General features: G+C 39.1%; 1 protein-coding gene across 1 annotated transcript; it reads right to left on the bottom strand.

Annotated features, from left to right (window-relative positions):
• Positions 1 to 732: 732 nt before the first annotated feature.
• LOC124527205 (55 kDa erythrocyte membrane protein-like) lies at positions 733 to 19,755 on the bottom strand. The gene is given in 5 exon segments (XM_047100424.1): positions 733 to 1,148; positions 1,151 to 1,999; positions 2,002 to 2,068; positions 2,071 to 2,237; positions 19,542 to 19,755. Coding segments are annotated over 5 exon segments (1,713 nt in total).
• Positions 19,756 to 21,145: the final 1,390 nt, after the last annotated feature.

The following is a 21,145-nucleotide window of genomic DNA, read 5'->3' as shown; positions in this document are numbered from 1 at the left end:
CTCTGTTACAAAATTTGTCAGCAAGAATAATAACTTAAGTTGATGGCTAGCTCTTTAATGCCTCATGAAATTTTCATGAGTAATCTAAACATAATTGTTAAGAACAAGTGAATCAAATAGGTGTAAATGGATACACAAAGTTGGAGATAAAGAGAATTCTTACCTTGTATAACGAGTTGGCTAAAAGTGGATGAATTTGTGATAGAATTTTTTAAAAAAGTAATCTTTTTGTGTGTTTTTTTTTCCTGGCATTTTAACACAACATTTTTATTGCTTTTGAGGGTTTCCCTAGAGCAGACATCCTTCTATTGTGCAGCTGTTTCATTTTGGCATTTTAAAAGTTGAGGCTGAGGTTACAAATGCTTCCAAGAACAATTAAATGCCCAGGGTAATTAAAGGTGAAGGCGCACAGGCTTTAAAGAACAATGTCCGTAGCTTTTCCTCTCTGTGCGCACCATCCTTGGTTAGCAGGTGAGTTTTGACAGTACTTTCCGCCTCAGATTTCCAGAGAGCCTTCTGAAGCCCTGATCACTGGGGCTCCATCTAGCAGGAAAGTCAGAGCCCAGTCAGAAGCCTGCACCAGCCTGACGCCCACCGGCGGCGGAAATAGGAGAGGAGCAGAGTGCGGGAAGCTGACAAAACTAGGGGAGCCTTCCTGTTGGTCTGAAAGCAAGGAGAATGCAGTTCACACAGCTACAGAAGGGCGGATGGTAGTTCCCTCCTTCTGCAAGCTTAGTAAACCCAGGAGACGGGCACCCACTGTGGAGAACTGCATGCCTGCTCCAAGGCTTCTTGCAATTTCTTCAGGGTTTCATCGACGCCGTTGTTGACCAGCGAGAGGTCAAAGTAGTATGCATAGTGGCTGCGGATGGCCTCGGAGTCTTTCTGCAGCTGCTGCAGGGCCTCTGTCTGTGCCCCCTGGTCGGAGGGTGCGATGAACACAATGAACGATGACAGTTCTGCTGTGCAGACAATCTTCAGGGTCTGGGGCTCAATGTCCAGGATGGCAATCCTGTCCTGCTTATGAATCTGGTGCAGGGTTTCAAATGTGGTGCCAAACACGTTGCCCTGGTAGCTGCCAAACTCCAGGAATTCGTTGGCAGAGATGCCCCTCGTCATCCCTTCGGTGGAGACAAAGTGGTATTTTCCCCATCTTCCCCACTCTTCCTGGGCGGCCGTGTGGTACACGGGGTGGGGTACGCAAACTTGTCCAGGTTCTGGCTGAGCAGGGCACTCTTAATGTGGCAGCGGCCCACCCCGCTGGCTCCTATAAGCACCAGGGTCTTCCTCATGAACGCCGGGAGCCGAACAACTTCCTCGTAAGAAACGACCTCCAACTGGTCAAAAATCGAGCTGTGCTTGGCCAGGTACTGGTCTTTGTACTTCTTCCCGAAGGGACTGCAGCTTGGAGCTTCGCTCGCAGCAGACTGAGCCACGCTTGCCACTCGCCATTCCTGCAGCTCAGGAGAAAGGATCAATCCAGCTGACTCCTTGGAGGAAGCTTCCACCTGCCCTTGCCACCAGTTACTGTCGTCTTTGCTGAGTATCTTGATGATGTCCCCGGTAACAAACTTCAGCCCCGCCTCCTTGCAGGGGATCAGGTGGTCCTTTTTGGGGTCATAGTCAAACTTGGCTCTCATGACCATCTGTAGTGCAGGAAGATGATTCTGCTGGTTGGGAATCACTTTTAATGAGATCGTTCCTTTGGTTTCTTTCATCGCCTTCCGCAGCCGCTCTACTGAGTGATTAGTTGCGTTTGTGCCATTGATTTCTAGGCTCTCATCCCCAATGTGAAGGGAGCCTTGTCTGTGAATCATGGCCACGGTACAGGACTGCTTGTCGTTCAGCTTCAGGATGATTCCCATGGGCTCTTGGGTGACCGTCTCGAACTGGATGAGTCCCACCTTCTGTACGTCCTGCCCCTTGGCCTGGGCAAGGCTTCCTGGGGCAGCCCAGCCGTTGGTGTACATGCCCTCGGTCACAGCGTTCGCCTGGTGTGAGCAGCCTCGGGCTGGCTGTGCTTCTGCAGCAAGTGCTCCAAGTAGAGGTCAGAGACAGCGGTGCCCATGCCGCACCCCCACCCTCGTCCTCGCTCCCCTAGAGCGTAATCTTCCTGGGGCCTGGAGGCGGGGCCGTGAGGCGCAAGGCGGGCAGAACCGGAAGTGCCAGCGGAAGCCTGCAGGGCCGCAGAGGCGGCGGGGGCGGCGTGGCCCCATCACCTCCCCACCCGCGGCGCACTGGAAGGGCCAAAAGGTAATCTTTAATATCAGTTGTGTATTTATATAAAACTACAGCTTAATTTGCTTCAACTGCAAATGAGGATAAATTTTCTTGGATTATGGATCACTGCTGCTACCAGGTTATGAAAGTGTTGTTTTGTTTCTTTCAAGTACTCTGCCTTGAAAACAAAAATTGTGGGTATTTTTTTTTTTTTACTTTTTGTTATATTTTTAATGTTTTTTTTAAAGTTTATGTATTTATTTTGAGAGAGAGAGGAACGCAAGCAAGGGAAGGGCAGAGAGAGAGGGGGAGAGAGAGAATTCCAAGTAGGCTCTGCACTGCCAGCTCAGAGCCCAACAGGGGGCTCAAACTCACCAACCGTGAGGTGGTGACCTGAGCCAAAATCAAGAGCAGGAGGTTTAACTGAATGAGCCACCCAGGTGCCCCAAAGATTGTGTTTCATCAAAATGATTTCCCCTGCCTCATGCTGTTTGTATAAGGTCTTTGATTACTTTAGAGAACGGAATCTTCTCAATATTAAAGGAGCAAAGTTTTTTTTCCACAGCTATGAAACCTTTTGTATTTGCTTTAAAAATCTTTTATTGCCATTTCAGTGAAATAGAGAATTACATGTTGTTTCATGAAGATGTATGATTCTATCAGGTCAATTTTCTGAAAAATTTCCCCCAAATCAAATTCCAAATGAAATATTTTTGTCTTTTTTTGTGATTTGTTCATCTTGTTGTCACGTTGAAAGCATGGTTGATTTATCTCTAAAGATTCTCATTTCCTAATTAATGTATTTGTGGTAAAATATCTATCTTCTAAATACTGTTTTGGCCTCATCCTTCCTATTTCTGTATATGGTGCTATCATCCATTCAGTAAAGAATCAGCCATTCCCAGAGATATGACCAGCATGGCTGGTGTAAATGTAGTTAGCTGGAGTATTAGTTTTCAATTCCTCTTTATACATACTTTCACTTCTTAATTGCCTTTTTTAAGAAAATACTTTCCAGGTAGATGGTGTTTGGCTGTCCTTTTTCTGTTAATAAACCTTATTTTTCACTTTTTGTTTTGAATTTATGAAATTTTATAAATACTTTAGGGGCTTACAACAGCGATGCACTCTTTGTTGACTCTGTCTTCTAGCTTAGAAGTTCAGCCATCAGCTGTGTTGGTTCTGTGATTTTAGCCCATCTGTTTCTTGCCTCTGCAATGGGGCTTTTATTTTTGGAGTCTAATTGTTCTTTTCAAAAATGAAGCCCGTTCATTTCTACGAATGCAGTATCCTCAAAAATTTCTTTAAGGGCATTAATTACACCTCGCTGTCTTCTGGTTCCTAAATTAAGAACTTGGAACCCAGTTATTTGATTTTTTGGTGTACGAATTAGAAGTTCTGACTGACAAATTTTGGGAGAAAGTAAAGGTGTTTTCACTCCACTAGAAATCTTTATAGCCATCAATATAAAGGCACATCTGAAAGAAGGTCTACTGGGAGGCTTATTCCTTCTTTCATTGCTGTGTCTGCACTTGCAATCTGGTGCCACTGAAGCTACCTGGCAACCGATGGCGGGAGAAGTCACGGAGACAGAGCCAATAATATCAAATACCAATAATATCACACCAATAATATCAAAATGAAAAGATAAAAGGGCTCTAGTCCTTGATGTTATTGCTGAGGCAATGATAGACAATGCTGAAGATGTCCTATTGATGGACTTTTTACATTATGGGTTTATATACATATATATATATATATATATATATACACACACTTTTTTTTTTTGGTGGACAGCGCAAATGGGGGAGGGGCAAAGAGAGGGGCACAGAGGATCTGAAGCAGACTCTGTGCTGACAGGCTGACAACAGAGAGCCCTGTGTGGGGCTCGAACTCACCAATGGTGAGACCATGACCTGAGCCAAAGTAGGACACTCAACTGACTGAGTCACCCAGGTGCCCCTAATATTTTTTTAGGTTAGGTTTAGGTTTTCTGTAATTACAGCTAACATTATCCAAATCCATATACCACCTCCTACAATTCATTTTCCAAAATTTAATCAGAGCAGGCTTTTGAAATCACATATCACATCATGCTACTTCGCCACCTATGTTTGTCCAATGGCTTCCCATCCTATCTGGTTTACAAAACTCCTATCTGGTTTACAAAACCTGGCATGGTCTGACCTCTGCTTCCCTCTATGGCCTGCTTTTTAACCTTCAATTCTCTTACCTTCTTTTAGATTTTCAAACATGGGAAGATTACTCCTATTTTGGGGTCTTTGCACAAGCTCTTCTCACTCGCAGAAGTGTTCTCCCCATGATCTTTGAACAGCTGGCTCCTTCTTGTTCAGCTCTCAACTAACATATCAGCTTTTCAAAGAGCTCTTTCATAATTATCCAAATTAGAGCAACCACTCAGTAATTTTTCTATCACATTAACTTCTCTTAATTATTTGCATTGCAGTTACCTCAATCTGACTCATTCTTCTTTTAATTTTTTTTTCAACGTTTATTTATTTTTGGGACAGAGAGAGACAGAGCATGAACGGGCGAGGGGCAGAGAGAGAGGGAGACACAGAATCGGAAACAGGCTCCAGGCTCTGAGCCATCAGCCCAGAGCCCGACGCGGGGCTCGAACTCACGGACCGCGAGATCGTGACCTGGCTGAAGTCGGACGCTTAACCGACTGCGCCACCCAGGCGCCCTCATTCTTTTTTTAAAAAACATTGCCTTATTTGCCTTTCAATAATGTAAGATTTATGAGAACAAGGACATTCAACAAGATGTTGAAATACTGCAGTATTTCCATTATCTAGAAGAGTGCGTGGCATTTAATAAGCCCTCAATAAATAGTTGTTGAATAAATGAATGAATCTACTCTTCCAGAAATTCTTCACTGCTCTGATCAGCTGGTGGTATTGTTCTCCAGTTACTCATACTGCTGTATGTGTATGTATATCTGCTCCATCATTTCAGTAGGATTTGGGAGGGAGAGATCGATAAATGATTATATTCAACAGCATTTTAATAGGATTCAGAGACAATTCCCTAAATGTAATCATCATTCCCTTTGAACTTTTTAGTAATATGGACACCACTGTTCACCCAAAAGTAATATGATTTTTTTTACACTTCCCAAATTACAATCAAAATTCCTCAATAGAAGCAGAGAACCAGAAAGGAGCTTCATGCATGAGGCACACATACAGAAGGTGTCTGTTTAGGCCTTTCTATTTTGGAGTTATTAATTTGCATTACACAGATACAAAAATAAGCAGACTCTAAAACCCAAGTATAGACTAGAAGAAAAATATGTTAGTGAGAATGCAACTTGCTCCCTACATCTTGTGACCTGAGATATGAGAGTATATTCAGCGATTTCCAGACTCTGCATGTTATAGATCATAATATTTGCCAGATAGGAATTAACTTTTTATTTTGCCTTAAGACAAGTATGAATACTATTACTATTATAAAATAGAGGACATTATGACATCAGATATTGCAAATGATACATCTAAGAAGAAAGGACACTTCTTTAAATGAAATACTTCGAGCTTTGTGAAAAATTACTTCATCAGTCTTATTCTCATTTTGCAATGGGCTGGTGGACTTAATGTTCACAACTAGTCCTTTTTTTAATGCTTATTTTTGAGAGGGAGGGAGGGAGGGAGAGAGAGAGAGAGAGAAAATGCAAGCAGGGGAGGGGCAGAGACAGAGGGGACAGAAAATCCAAAGTGGGCTCTGTGCTGACAGCTGAGAGCCCAACGTGGGGCTCAGACCCACAAACCATGATATCATGAGCTGAACCAGTCAGATGCTTCATTGACTGAGCTACCCAGGAGTCCCCAGCACTAGTTCTAAGACTAGCAAAAGTTTCCTGGAACTTAATCTGATGATGTGAATTTAAGGCTCAACTCCACACTGTGTGACCATGAATAAATTACCTAACCTACTAGAGACTCAGTTTCTTTATCTTTTTCTGCTTATCTAGGTGGAGAAGTATGAGGCCCAAATGAAACAAGTATCTTTAAAAATATTTTGTAAGCTACAAATGTCTTTATAAATATAACTTATGGATAAATAGAATATATGGATTAAGTTACATGAATATAACTTAAGATGAGAGATAAAGAAGCATGGGGAGTCCAGTCTTTTTCACCTGAGGAGTGGGAAGTTGCTTTAAACTTAAGAACGAGGTTTTGGAGGAAAGATCAGCAGTTTAGTTTGGGACGCAAGTTTGAGGTATTTATTGGCCACTCAAGTGGACATGTCAGGTAGGCATTTGGACGTAAGAATTTGGAATATATGGGAGAGGAATAGCCTCGAGATATAAATTTGTCAATTGTTAGCCTGTAAGTGGCTGTAATAATCACTAAGCTGGAGGAGATAACCAAGGAAATGAGGCAGACACAGAAGGAAATAGGTCTCATGTCTGTCCCCTGGGCATGCTACAGTTCTGACATCAGCGAAAAAAGGGAAGTAAAGGATGTTGAAGAGGAACAGTCCTTGATGTTAGAGACAATGCAGAGAATATAGTGCTGAAAGTCAGCTGAAAATTTCTGCAGATACATGAGGTTAGAACACCTGCTTGAAGCCCTGTGTAACTCAGGCTGATGAATTCAGTACCCATTTAGCCACAGCAAATGTAAAACCACTACTTGCCACTGAGTTGCCAGAGATAAACGTTAAAATGTAAAGCTGTTTACATAGACAAACCACACATACGCACGTTAACATGCATTCAAAAAATGCCCCCTGCGGTCTTGAAATCTGAGCATTCCGAGGTAGGTAAGGAGAGGGTAGAATTGCAATGTAAGAAGTTGCGGGCGATCACCGACTGCAGCTTCAAGGCGCTCAGAGGAAGCATCGGTGGCCCATGAGCAGAATCGGTGGATGCACTAAATGACTGCTTAGGGATTTGGAAATTGAATTCTTGCTTTGCCAGTGGTCTAATTGAATTCATGCTTTGCCAGTGGTCTAATTGGATAGTATGTAGGTCTAATGAATCAAGCCTCAAGTAGCTTCGCAATGTGTCACACTTTAAATCAACTTAATAAGGAATTTGCAGGTGTGTTCAAACATTAAGTAATATTTTGCTTTCCTAAAGGAACTTTTCCCAAACCTACCTATGCCATCTTTTAATAGTGAAACCACCCATCATCATTTAAGTAGATTTTGAATTTCAGAAACGCAATTTGTACCAAAATGTTGGGTAACACACTGATGATATAATTTAAGGCACATGCAGCCATAAAGCTACAAGTCAATTACAACATCTATGTTCAGAGTGAGTGGGAGGAGAATAAAATCTAGAGCGAACACCCACCACATTTTAACAAGTCTTTTTTAAACTTCATTTTTGGTTGCAGCAAAATCTTGCCTTGAGACATTTAGTTATATCTTAGTTTCCCCTGGTGCTGGCTGACCCTACTGTCATATTTCACCTCAGTCCTTTCCCCAAGTTAGGGACTCGCTGCTTACCTCCCTCACGGCTGATAGGCAGTGCCCCCTAGTGGCCATTGTGGAAAAAGAGCCTGAAGAATGCCCCAGTTCTACAAAGGATGGTGAGAATCTGAAGCGCAAACTGGTAAGGAGAAACTGTTGCCAGGGTGTTTCAGCTTGAACCGGTCTTCTTTTCTCCCTTTCGTTTTTTATTTGTTTATTTTGGCAACCTATCTTCCTTGATGTTATTTCCAAACATTCTTTCTTTCTCGATATTGTTTCTAAACATATAAATGTGCATCTTCTATCAACAGGATCTTGCTACAGATTCTATACTTAGAATCTATGGCATGACGAACGTGACAAGCAAAGACAGACGATATGAATGCTATTTTAGGCTCACATAGATACTAGAACAAAGCAGAAGATGATTGGAGAATTTTTATTCCTGGAGAATCAAGGCAAAAACAGTATTCACAACATTCTTTTCCCAAAATATGTTGCCTAGTGACCAAATGGAATCAATTGTCAATTGATCTGGTGGGAATCTCAATAGATGGTCTGTTTGACTACCCTTTATAAGGAAGAATAACGATGAGTTTGTGAAGCTCTATCTACCAGGGGAAAGGAGTCTGTGGCAAGAAGAAATTAGAAAGGGGGAGTGTCTTTTAAAGGACATGAAAGAGCTATGTTAGAATGAGAGAGAAATAGAAAGGTTTGATTTAATTTGTTGAAAACTATAATTATTTAAAAAACAGAAAGGAATAAGATAGAAACTTTATAACAGTAAGTTTAGAAATCCATGTATGTTTAAAGGACTTTATATATTAATGTGTTAATTCTTCATAACAATCTTATGAGGAAATAAATGTTAATATTGTTCCCCTTTTACATTTTAGAAAATTGAATCAAAGAAAGTTAAGAAATTTGACCAAAGTAAAAGACAATCCGTGTCCAGAATCCATTCTCTTAAGAAAGGATATTATGAAAAAATAAAATTAAATTAAAAAATAGGAAAGAGAATAGAGAAGTTTGGAAATAAACAATAAGAATATTAAAAACTGAATGTACTCATATGTATTAATCAGCTCGGGCTGCCATAACAAAATACCATAAACCAGGTGGCTTAAACAACAGATATTTATTTTCTCTCAGTTCTGGGGGCTGGGAGTCCCAGATTAAGTTGCTGGATGATTCCATTTCTGATGAAAGCTCTCTTCCTGGTTTGTAGATTGCCACTTTCTCACTGTATACTCACCTGGCCTTTCTTCCGTGAGCATGTGGTGAGAGAGAGAGAAAGAGAAAGGGGGAGGGAAGCAGAGGGGGTGGGGGGAGAAAAGAGTGTTTCTTCCTCTTATAAGAACACCATCTCTCTGGGATTAGGGCCCCATCCTGTGACCTTATTTAGTCTTAATTACCCCCTGAAGGCTCCAACACTAAGTACAGTCACATTGGGGGGTTAAGCCTTCAATACATACATTTTAGGAGACACAATTCCCACAGTACCATCTCTAATCCTATATAAATGAAATAAAAGTTAAAAAAGATATCAAAAATATCATTTGGGGGGATATGTATAAATATTTATTGTAGCATTAGTCATAGCAGTGAAATAAAATAAATCAAAACTGAAAACGAGTGCCTGGATGGCTCAGTCAGTTGGGCATCTGACTTCAGCTCAGGTCATGATCTCGCAGTTTATGTATTTGAGCCCCACATCGGGCTCGCTGCTGTTAGCCTGCCAGCCAGAGCCTGCTTCAGATCCTCTGTCCCCCTCTCTCTGCTCCTCCCCCACTTGTACTCTCCTCAAAAAAAAAAAAAAGAAATGAATATATATTTTTAAAAACCCTGAAAAACAGAATGCTCCTTGATGGGGCAATGAATGAGCACATGTGGTACACCCATGTCGTGAAATATTATATAGCCATTAAAAAGGATGAATTAAAGTAGTTGATATGAAGGGTTAAAGGTAAATAAGCCAGAGGAGATGAGTACATGACAGGATCATAATTTATATAAAACAGTGACAAAAATAATCCTGTATGTTCCAGTAGTTTTTTTAATTGAATATGTAGCATTATATTAGTTTCAGATGTACAATATAATTCAATAATATATACTGAAAAATTATTACAGTAAGTCTAACATCCACTCATTAAAGAAAATATTATTTAAAAAATTTTTTAATGTTTGTTTATTTTTGAGAGAGAGAGAGACAGAGGGTGAGCTGGGGAGGGGCAGAGAGAGAGGGAAACACAGAATCTGAAACAGGCCAGACTCTAAGCTTTCAGCACAGAGCCCAACACAGGCTCAAACTTCGTGGACTGCAAGAGCATGACCTGAGCTGAAGTTGGATGCTTTGCCACCCACGCGCCCCTAAAGAAGATATTATTTAATGCAATTTGGACGATATATTTAAATTGTATCTAGCATAAGTGACATAATCTAGAACAAATCCAGCATTCAATGGGAAAGCAGATTAGATTTCTAAAAGGAGTACTTAGCAAAGAAAGGATGATCAGGCCTTAGATCAAATCCTCAGAAACTGGGCTTCTAGAAGCAGCTTGAGAGCTGTTTCTGGGACAATAACTATGGCACTTCCACTTTTCCCTGAGTGTAGATCCAGTGGGCTCCCATCATCAGGAAAAAAGGCCTCAAGCAAGCAGAAGCACGTGTTCACAATAAATTTGAGGCAAGACCTTCTTCTCTGAACCGTTGTTCATCACCACTGATGTATCCAATCTCTTTCCGAGTCTTGTTGCTTCAGTGTCCTTAAAATTGCTTGAATCTGTTCACCTCTTAACCTCCACTCTTCTACCAGACTAGATCAGTCTCTTGCCTAGACTGTGGTACGTACATGTTTCTAACTGGACTTCTTCCCTTCACTATGCTTTCTTCCAGTTCATTCTACTCATGACAGCTTTATTGTTATTTGCACACTATAAATACGATCATGCCATTTCCTTGCTTAAAACACTCTGATGCTTCTTCAGCGCCATCTGAATTTAAAGTCTGAACCTGTTATCATACTTTGGACTTCTTAACATGACCCACAAGATGTATTTCAAGTGCCTACTCCATAAAACATACATACCTCCCTCCACCTCACATTATCCCCACTGAGTGTCCATGATGCCTGACAAATCTTGGCCTAGAAGGTGGATCTCTGTAACCCTTCTCATCCCTCAGGGAAAGCAAAAAGAGATAGAGAATACAAATATATTATTTCCCTACATAATCTTATCTTAAAATGATATGAATAATCTCAGCATCCCAATCTTTATTCTTATGATGGTGGGAAACTATTCCACAATTTCTCTTGTTGCTTTGGACCCCCCACCCAAAGATGACTTCACAATCCATTTCTTCTTTTAGGTCTGAGGAAAGTTTATGCAAGTAAGCTTATGTTGGGGGTGGGAGGTTACATTTTGAGAGGCAGTCCCTGTTTGGGAAAATATTTAAAACTAATTTATAGAAAAAAATGCTACTTGGAATTGAGAAGGTTGTGGATTAGTCCCATCTCAAACAAAATACCAGCCTCTGATTCTTTTTCCTGTCTAGACACTAGACTTGCATTGCCTCCTATAAGACCACATGCAGGGGCCCTCATATATGGCTGAAGCATGCATAGTCCTGTTGTAACAAAAATATTTTCTTCTCTCAGGAACAAATTGCTGATACTGAGTCTTTTAGTTTGGGGAAACCCCAAAAGGTGAAAATTGACCTACATGTGCCAACAAAAAAGGATATTATTTAAATGCTAAGATCCATATCTAACTCCTTAATAAAAACATAGGGATTAGGAGTGGAGGAATACCCTGTCTCCTGTACAAACTCTGAATAAATGCATATTGCACGTGATCTAGTCCCTGGTTATTTCTGAAAATTCATCTGTTACTATGCCCCCTTTCTCCCAACCTACTTCTCTCTCTCTCTCTCTCTCCTTTCAATATTTCAGGCATACTGATGTACTCCTAATTTTCTAGAACTTTTCACTGGCTCTTTTCTCTGCTACTTGGAAGGACAGTCATTTCCTACTTCCATCAGGATTGCTTACTCATTCTCTATGTTTTACTTCAGATATTACCATTTTTAGAGAGCTTTCCTGAACTTTCCAAGTCTGGGCTTTTCCCCCTCCTTTGTCCTCTCATTTTATATAAAAATTATATTAATCACACTGTCTTAGAATTGCCTGCTTACCTGCCTGTTTCAACCACCAGACAGTAAAATTAGTGACAGTGAGGACTTCCTTTTCTTCTCATTTAAATCCTAAGTGCCTAGAAAAATACCTGGTACAGGAGATGCTATATGAACTATAAAGCTATAAATAAAGATGCTATATTATATAAGCAGATTAGAGAGGTAAGGACATGGCTGTCTTCACTTACCTTCACCACCTTCCTTATCTTCCCTAATCTCACATCAGATACCAGCCCTGGTTTTATAGCCTGCCCTCAAACATCAGTTTAAGTCAATCTAAGTGTTCTGGTTTCTCAGGTTAAATACTTAGGCAGACTCATCCATACATCTCGCCTTCTGCCAGTCTGATCCAGACTAGATATGAATCTCATCATGGCTTCAAAGAAGAAAGACATGGGTATGTTTAACTGCAGAAAGGTACTAACATGGTTTGAAGTTCAGTGGAAAATTCAAGGACATGAAGTTTGCATCCTTCACTATGCCCACTCTGCCAGTTACACTGACTTAATGGCCAAACCCCATAAACTGTATTCCAGAAATGTCACCAGAATCTGGGCTTTCTCCATCTTTATTGCTAGTGCCCTAGTTCAAGTTCTTTTCTTACAGTCTTTTACCTACAAGCCTTTGATCGCAGATTCCTTCTGTCATCCAGCCCCTTAATACTCCGTGCTTCCCACTCCTTCTCATTCCCCAAACTGCAGCCAGATTTATCAATTAAAAACAAATATTAAGTCATTTCAATTCAAAATGTATGTTAGATCATCTTTGCTTACTGAGAAAAAAATCGAATAAGATATTTCACAATTTGCTTCAGGAATAAGTGAATATTAATTGATGAATAACATTTATTGTTTCAAGTTATTTCTGTAGTGGCAACTGTTCCTCAGGCACCAGAAATTCTTAGAAGTCCTAGTGAGTATCATGAAAATTAATTTTTGAAACTGCTCTTTGCTGTAATATATTTTGTTGTTGCACTAAGCACCTGTGATGTCTGATATTTTTCCAGGAGTATCAAGTTGCAAAGAATTGTAATTCAATTTCAGAGTTAATTTTTATGTAGGATGGGCAAATAGCTACACAGCAATGCAAAAAATTGCTTTAGGAACTATTAGGTAGTCTTACATTTCAAGCATCCACCACCAGGGGGAGCTAGATAAAACTTTTTTCCTCTTTCTCTGCCCAAAACCTGTGTCGGAAATATGCTGCGATTTTTCGGTTTCATTTTGGCAGTTCCTTGGTAATTCCAGTTGATTCATCTCAGTAAAGGTGGTAACATGCCATATTTGGGATATTGCTTCCATTTTCTCAATTTTCCCCAAATTCTTAAACTTTGGAATGCTACAATTTGAAACCCTGTATGTCAGAAATTTAAGCTAAGGCTTTTTTCCCTGTTATGATAAAACAAATAGATAAACAAACAGAAAAACAAAACAAAGACTTAAGGAGTGGTAACCACTGTGTCAAATATTTTAGTCTAAATTTTCTCTACTGGGAGCGAGAGCTGGCCTGGCCCATTAACTAGACACGCAAATTAGTGGTTTTTACTGGGAAAAAGTTGGCCTGGTTTTCTAGACCAGCCTCATATCCAGTGGAAACCAAGGGAAAGTGTAAGCTCTGGGAGAATTCTGAGACTTAGAGCTCATGATGCCTCATGTAATTTCTATGTAAGGAAGCTGGGATAGGCCATGTACAGGGTTTCAGTAAGCGAAAGTGGAGAGTAAGTGGAATAGGTAGGACGTCACATGCAGAAGACTTTGGCAGAGTAGCAAATTTGCCACTTGGTTACTTATTCCATAGATTGTAAGCCTGATCACCTAAAAGAGATATAGGGTCAGATGGACTTTTGTCTCAGACTCATGAATACCAAAAATGTAAGCGATCCTAGAAATCAGGTAGTGCAGTGACTTCAAAATATGCTATGATCAATCTCATAGCATATTTTGACTTCACAGAGTTTACTAAAGAGGTAAAGGTAGTGGAGAGGGGGTTGAGTGACTGGGGCTCTGGTACTTTCTCCAGTTCAATCTAAGGTGATTTTATTTGTTTAATTTAGTATGTTTCCATCAAAGATTTCCCTTTGGGGAAAAAGCACTAAGATAGGTAGGTAGGTAGGTAGATAGATAATACATAGATAGGTACATAGATAGGGATAGAGATGTATAATATATATAATATAATTGGTGATTCTTAAAAGAAGACCTTACTGAGGGAAAAAAAAAAAAAACCTAGAGGAAGGGAGAAGTGGTAATTCCAAACTTCAGTGTTGAGCCCCCTCTTACCAAGGATAGCTTGCTAATGCCCAATTTATATTTTTACAGTACTTTAGAGTTTTAAAAATATTTCACATTCACTGTCTTATTTAAAGACCATAACTCACTTGGTGGCTTAGTCATTTAAGGGTCTAACTCTTGGTCTCATCTCAGGTCTTGATCTCAGGGTTGTGAGTTCAAGCCCCATGTTGGGTGTGGAGCCTACTTGAAGAGATAATAGCCATAACTCTTTGTTAGTATGTATCCTATTTACCTACTTTTTTTTCCAAGTTTTATTGAAGTATGATTGACAAATAACAATTATACATACTAAAGATGTACATTATGTTTTGATATGTGTATATATTGAAAATGATCACCACAAGCAGGCTAATTAACATATCCATTATCTCATATATTCTTTTTTTTTAATGTTTATTTATTTATTTTGAGAGAGAGAGGGAAAGCGAGAGCTTGAGCTGGGGGAGGACCAGAGAAAGAGGAGACAGAGAATCCTAAGCAGGCTCAGTTCTGTCAGCGTGTGGCAGGTCTTGATCTCACAAACCCTGTGATCATGATATGAGCCAAAATCAAGAATCAGATGCTTACCTGACTGAGCCACCTAGGCGCCCCTCACATAGTTATTCTTTGCATGTGTGTGGTGAGAACACTTGCAATTTACTTTCTTAGCAAATTACAAGTATAAGGTACACTATTATTAATTGTAGTCACCATACTATATATAGCCGACCTCCAGGATTTATTTATTTTATAACTGAAAGTTTGTACCCATTGATCAACATTTCATATTAATTATTTTTTATATGTCTTGGCCATTTGCATGTATTCTTTCAAAAATATCTATTTGTGTTCTTTTTAAAAATATTTTATTTTTAAATAATGTCTACACCCAATGTGCGGTTTGAACATATGCGCTTGAGATCAAGAGTTGCATGCTTTTCTGACTGACCCAGCCAGATGTCCCTAATTAGGTTCTTTGCTCATATTTAATTGGATTATTGGGTTATTTAGCATTTTTTGTTTTTATTTATTTATTTTTTTGTTACTGAATTGTCTGAGTTTCTTATATAATTTGGATATTGGCTCTCTTTCAGATATATAGCTTGGAAATATTTTTTAATATTCATAGCTTACCTTTTCATTTGGTGATTATTTCTTTTGCTGCGCAGAAACTTTTTTGTTTGATATAGTCTCACTTGTTTGTTTTTCCTTTTGTTGACTGTGATTTTGCTATCAAATCAAATATATATATATATTGCCAAGACCAATATCAAAGAGCTTTCTCCCCCACTGTGTTTTCTACTAGGAGCTTTAGGATTCCAGGTCTTACTTTTAAGTCTTTAATCCATTTAGACTCAATTTTATGTATGATGTAAGATAAGGGTCCAATTTCATTCTTTAGCATTTGGATATCCAGTTTTCACAAAGCCATTTATTGAAGAGACTAACTTTGCCCCATGGTGTATTAGTTGATTATGTATGCATGAATTTATTTCTAGGCTCTGTATTATGTTCCATTGGTCTATGTGTCTGGTTTTCTACACCAGTATCATACCGTTTTGATTACTGTAACTATGTAAGTAATTTGAAATGAGTATGTGTGATGACATCTGCTTGACTCTTTCTGCTCAAGATTCCTTTTTCCATTAGAAATCTTTTGCGGTTCCATACGATTTTTAGGATTTTTAAATTTTATTTCTGTGAAAAATGACATTGGAATTTTGATAGAGAATGCATTGAAGTATTAGGTGCTTTGGGTCATATGGACATTCTAACAATATTAACTCTTCCAGTCCATACTTAGGGGATATTTTTCCATTTATTTGGGTTGTCTTCCATCTTTGTCTAACAATGTCTTACAGTTTTTAGTGTACAGATCTTTCACCTCCTTGGGTAATTGTATTCCCAAGTATTTTATTCTTTTTGATGCTATTGTAAATGAGATTGTTTTTTAAATGTCTCTTTTGGGGGGCGCCTGGGTGGCGCAGTCGGTTAAGCGTCCGACTTCAGCCAGGTCACGATCTCGCGGTCCGGGAGTTCGAGCCCCGCGTCGGGCTCTGGGCTGATGGCTCAGAGCCTGGAGCCTGTTTCCGATTCTGTGTCTCCCTCTCTCTCTGCCCCTCCCCCGTTCATGCTCTGTCTCTCTCTGTCCCAAAAATAAATAAACGTTGAAAAAAAAAATTTTTAAATGTCTCTTTTGGATAGTTCATTGTTAGTGTATAAAAATGCAACTCATTTTTGCATGTTGATATGATACCCTGAAATTTTACTGAATATTTTAATTAATTTTAACAGTTTATCAATAAATTCTTTAAGGGTTTTCATTATGCAACATCATGTCATTTGCAAACACAGACAGTTGTACATCTTTCTGTTTTGGAAGCCTTTATTTCCTTTTCTTGCCTCATTGCTTTGATTAGGACTTCAAATGCTATGTTGAAAATAAATGGTGAAAATGGGCACCTGTGTCTTACTCTTGATCTTAGAGAAAAAGATTTTAGCTTTTCACAACTGAATACAATGTTAGCTGTGGGCTGTTACATATGGCCTTCGTTGTGTTTGAATACATTCCTTTTATACCTAATTTGTTGAAAGTGTTTACTATGAAAGAATATTGAATTTTGTCAAATGCTTCTGCTGTCCCTACTGAAATGATCATATGATTTTTAACTTTCATTTTTAATACATTTATCCCACATTTATTGATTCGGTCTTCTTACTCATTATAGGGTCTCTTCAGATTTTATATTTTTTTCATGATTCAGTCTTGGTAGGTTATATTTTTCTAGGAATTGTATCCATTTCTTCTAAGATACCAAATTTTTGGTGTGTTATTGTATAGTAGCCTCCTACGATTCTTTGTAGTTATGTAATATTCGCTGCAATGTCTCTTATTTATTTATTTGGTTCTTCTCTCATTTTTTTCTTGGTTAGTCTAGCTAATGGTTTGTCAACTTTGCTTATCTTTTCAAGAAACCAATTCTTAGTTTCATTAATCTCTTTTTATTGCTGTTCCAGTCTCTTATTTAATTTATTCTGAGTCTGATCTGTGTTTTGTTCATTTGTTTGTTTTCTTTTCCTGCTGCTAATTTTAGGCTTTGTTTGTTCCTCTTTTTCTAGTTCCATAAGGTGTGAAGTTAGGTTGTTTATTTGAGAACTTTTTTTTTTCTTAAAATAGGAGTTTATTGCTATAAAACTCCCTCTTAGCACTGCTTTTACTGCATATAATAAGTTTTGGTATGTTATGTTTCCATTTTAATTTGTTGCAAGATAGTTTTGATTTCTCTTTTGATTCCTTCTTTGACCAATTAATTAGTCATTCAGGAGTGTGTTGGTAATTTCCATGTATCTGTGCAATTTTCAGTTTTCTTTCTGTTTTTGATTTCTAGGTTCATAACATTGTGCTCAGAAAAAAGCACAATCTTCTTTAATTTGTCAAGCCTTGTTTTGTGGTCTAACATATGATCTATCCTGGACAATATTCTGTGTGCACTTGAGAAGAATATATATTCTGCTGCTGTTGGATGGAATGTCCTGTATATGTTCCTCAGGTACATTTGGTCTAAAGTGTAAGTCTAAAGTGTCAAATCCCATGTTTCCTTATTAATTTTCTATATGGATGATATATCCATTGTTGAAATTGTGATATTGAACTCCCCTACTATTATTGTACTGTGTCTATTTCTCCCTTCATTTCTGTTAATATTTGCTTTGTATGTTTAGGTGATCCAATGTTGTGTGTATATGAATTTACAATTGTCATATTCTTTTAATTAATTGATCTCTTCATACTTATATAGTTAACTTCTTTGTCTCTCTTGACAGTTTTGAATTAAAGTCTGTCTTGTCTAATATGGTTATATCCACTCTTGCTCTCTTTTGGTTAGGACTTGCATGGAATATCTTTTTCTATCCCTTTTCCTATCCCTACGTGTGTTCTTAAAGCTGAAGTGAGTCTCCTGTAGGCAGTATATAATTGGGTTTTGTTATGGTATCCATTTAGCTACTTTCTGTCTTTTGCTTGGAAACTTTAACCTATTTATATTTTAAAAGATTATTGATAGGTAAGAAATTACTGTTGTTATTTTGTTGTTTCCTGGTTGTTTTGTGGTTCATTTGTTTCCTTCTTCTCTTGCTATCTTCTTTTGTTATTTGATCATTTATTTAGTGGTATATTTTGATCATTTTCTCTTTATTCTATGTGTACTTACTATAACTTTTTGCTTTGTGGTTACCAGGAGGCATAAATAAAATATCTTAGAGTTGTCTATTTTCAGCTGATAACAACTTAATTTTGATTACATTTAAAAATGTTTTGGGGCAACTGGGTGGCGCAGTCGGTTAAGCGTCCGACTTCAGCCAGGTCACGAACTCGCGGTCCGTAAGTTCGAGCCCCACGTCAAGCTCTGGGCTGATGGCTCAGGGCCTGGAGCCTGTTTCCGATTCTGTGTCTCCCTCTCTCTTTGCCCCTCCCCCGTTCATGCTCTGTCTCTCTCTGTCCCCCCAAAAATAAATAAACGTTGAAAAAAAAATTTTTTTAAATGTTTTATGTCTTTGATATCACAATTTACATATTTTTACATTATGTATCTATCCATTAACAAATTATTGTAGCTATAGTTGTTTTTAATACATTGTCACTATTCTTTATACCAGAGTTAAAAGTGATTAACACACCACAATTACAGTGTTGGAGTATTCTGAATTTGACTATATACTAATCTTTATCATTGGGCTTTTTAATTTCGTGTTTTCATGTTATTAATTAGTTTCTTTTTATTTCAACTTAAAGAGCTCCCGTTAGCAGTTTTTATAAGGCAAGTCTAGTGGTGATGAACTCTTTCAGCTTTTCTTTGTCTGGGAATGCCTTTATCTCTCCTTCATGTCTGAAGGACAGCTTTGTTGGGTATAGTATTCTTGAATGGCAGGTTTTTGTTTTTGTTTTTGTTTTATATTTTTTTCATGTTTCACTTATTTTTGAGACAGAGAGAGACAGCATGAGCAGGGGAGGGGCAGAGAGAGTGAGACACAGAATCCGAAGCAGGCTCCAGGCTCTGAGCTGTCAGCACAGAGCCCGATGCAGGACTCGAACTCACAAACCGCCAGATCATGACCTGAGCCAAAGTTGGATGCTTAACCGACTGAGCCACCCAGGCACCCCAGTTTTTGTTTTTGTTTTAGTGCTTTGAATATATCATTCACTCTCTCTTGGCCCATATGGTTTCTGCTGGTAAATTTGCTTATAGTTTTATGGGGATTCCCTTGTATAAACTGATTCTTTTTTTCTTTGGCTCCTTTCAAAATTCTCTCTTTGCCTTTGATTTTTGACAGCTTGACTATAATGTGATTTGGTGACATTTTCTTTGGGTTGATCCTGACTGGGGACCCTTGGGCTACTTATACCTGGATATCTGTATCTCTCCCCAGACTTGGAAAGGTTGTAGCCATCATTTCTTAAATAAGTTTCCTGACCCTCTTTTTCTCCTGGTATTCCCATGATGCATGTTCGATCTTCTTGATGGTGTTCTGTATCTATTATACAACTGCTGTGGCCATGGCTCTGGTGTCTCGGGTGTGGGTACTCATGGGACAGCTGTGAAGCCAGTGTCCAGAGCATGAGTATGTACAGAGTGAGTATAATTCCAGGGCCATGATCTGGAGTTTGGATATGTATGGAGTGGCCATAGCTCTGGAGTCCAGGATGTATTGGGGTTGAGGTTAATGGCATCCCAGTCCCATGATTGGCAACAGTGGCTTCTTCTTCAGGGCCAGAACATCACCCCGTTCTCAGGGTGGGGTGGAGGGTCGGAGGCAGAGATGGCTGTTGCTTGCTTCAGTGACAAAAGCTGCTGGTGTCCTCTGTGGAGCAGGTCACTGGGGTCTGTACTAATAAACATTACTGAATCCTCCATTGTGAGAGCTGCAAGGAGTCCATGGCTGTTACAGGGGCTGTTGGGGTACTTTATGGAAAATATAGTCTCCTCTGTGGGGACCACTGAGAGCCATGGTAGCATCTGTTGCCTTCTCTGTTCCTTGCCATCTCTGGATGGCTTAGTTATGCTGATTTCCATAGCAATCCTGTCTGTGTGGTTATTCTCTGCTTTTTGTTGTGTTGTGTTTTGTTTTATTTATTTTTGCTTCATTGTGTTGCTACAGGTTTTTAACTGGACTTTCAAGACCTCCTAAGGCTATTTGTGCTTGTTAATAGTTGTGTAATCTTTTTTTCCTGTGGGGAGACAAAGGCTGGGATCACCTACTCCACCATCTTGCTGACATCACCATTTCTTCCTTTACCTTTAGGTTTTGTAATTATTGGGATTGTCCTATTTCTCTTACCAATTTATATATCCCTCTTTAATTTATGTATTTTCTGCTTATTCCTAGCACTGTTCCTTGCTCACAGTAGACCTCATGAACATTTGTAGAATATGAAATATTCAGTGTTTGGCATATAGTAGGCACTCAAAAAATGCTTGCATATAATTGGTTTGGATGAAACATTATGATGTACAGCAAAGCATGCCCTTTAGCCTTCGGCAGCAGGAGTCATTTCTTTTAATCTCCTAAAGCTGGCTTAGCTAATATACCTGCTCCAAATGTTCACTTGCATATTGGAATAGGAAGTCTATTCCTGGAACAAACTAAATTCATAGGCTCCGTGAGGGCAATAGCTTTGCCTAGAGCACCTCACTGACATTTATTCACAGAAGGAAACCACCCTAGCATCAGAATGAGCTGAGCAAGCTGTAGGTGTTGCAAATTAGGACTCCAGTTGGGAAACCCACACAGCACACACCAACAAAAAAACCCTTCAGCTAGTCTTAAGCTAAATGCACAGATGTGTGGGGGGGATTCCTTAAATAGCAGGGGTGGGTTGTAAGTTTAGACTATGATATCTCCACTGTGTGCTATGGGGGTGTGGAGAGGGAAAGAAGATTAAAGCAGAAGTGCAGGACATTTTAAGTTGGAATATGATAGTAGGAATAACTAGATACCCAGCATTTGAA

Source organism: Lynx rufus, unplaced genomic scaffold (genome assembly GCF_022079265.1).
Source record: "Lynx rufus isolate CCGP_SWC_20201006 ecotype Redwood Valley unplaced genomic scaffold, mLynRuf1.p SCAF_5, whole genome shotgun sequence".
NCBI lineage: Eukaryota > Metazoa > Chordata > Mammalia > Carnivora > Felidae > Lynx > Lynx rufus.
The sequence above is the reverse complement of the archived record's forward strand: the minus strand, read 5'-3'. Positions and strand labels throughout refer to the sequence as shown.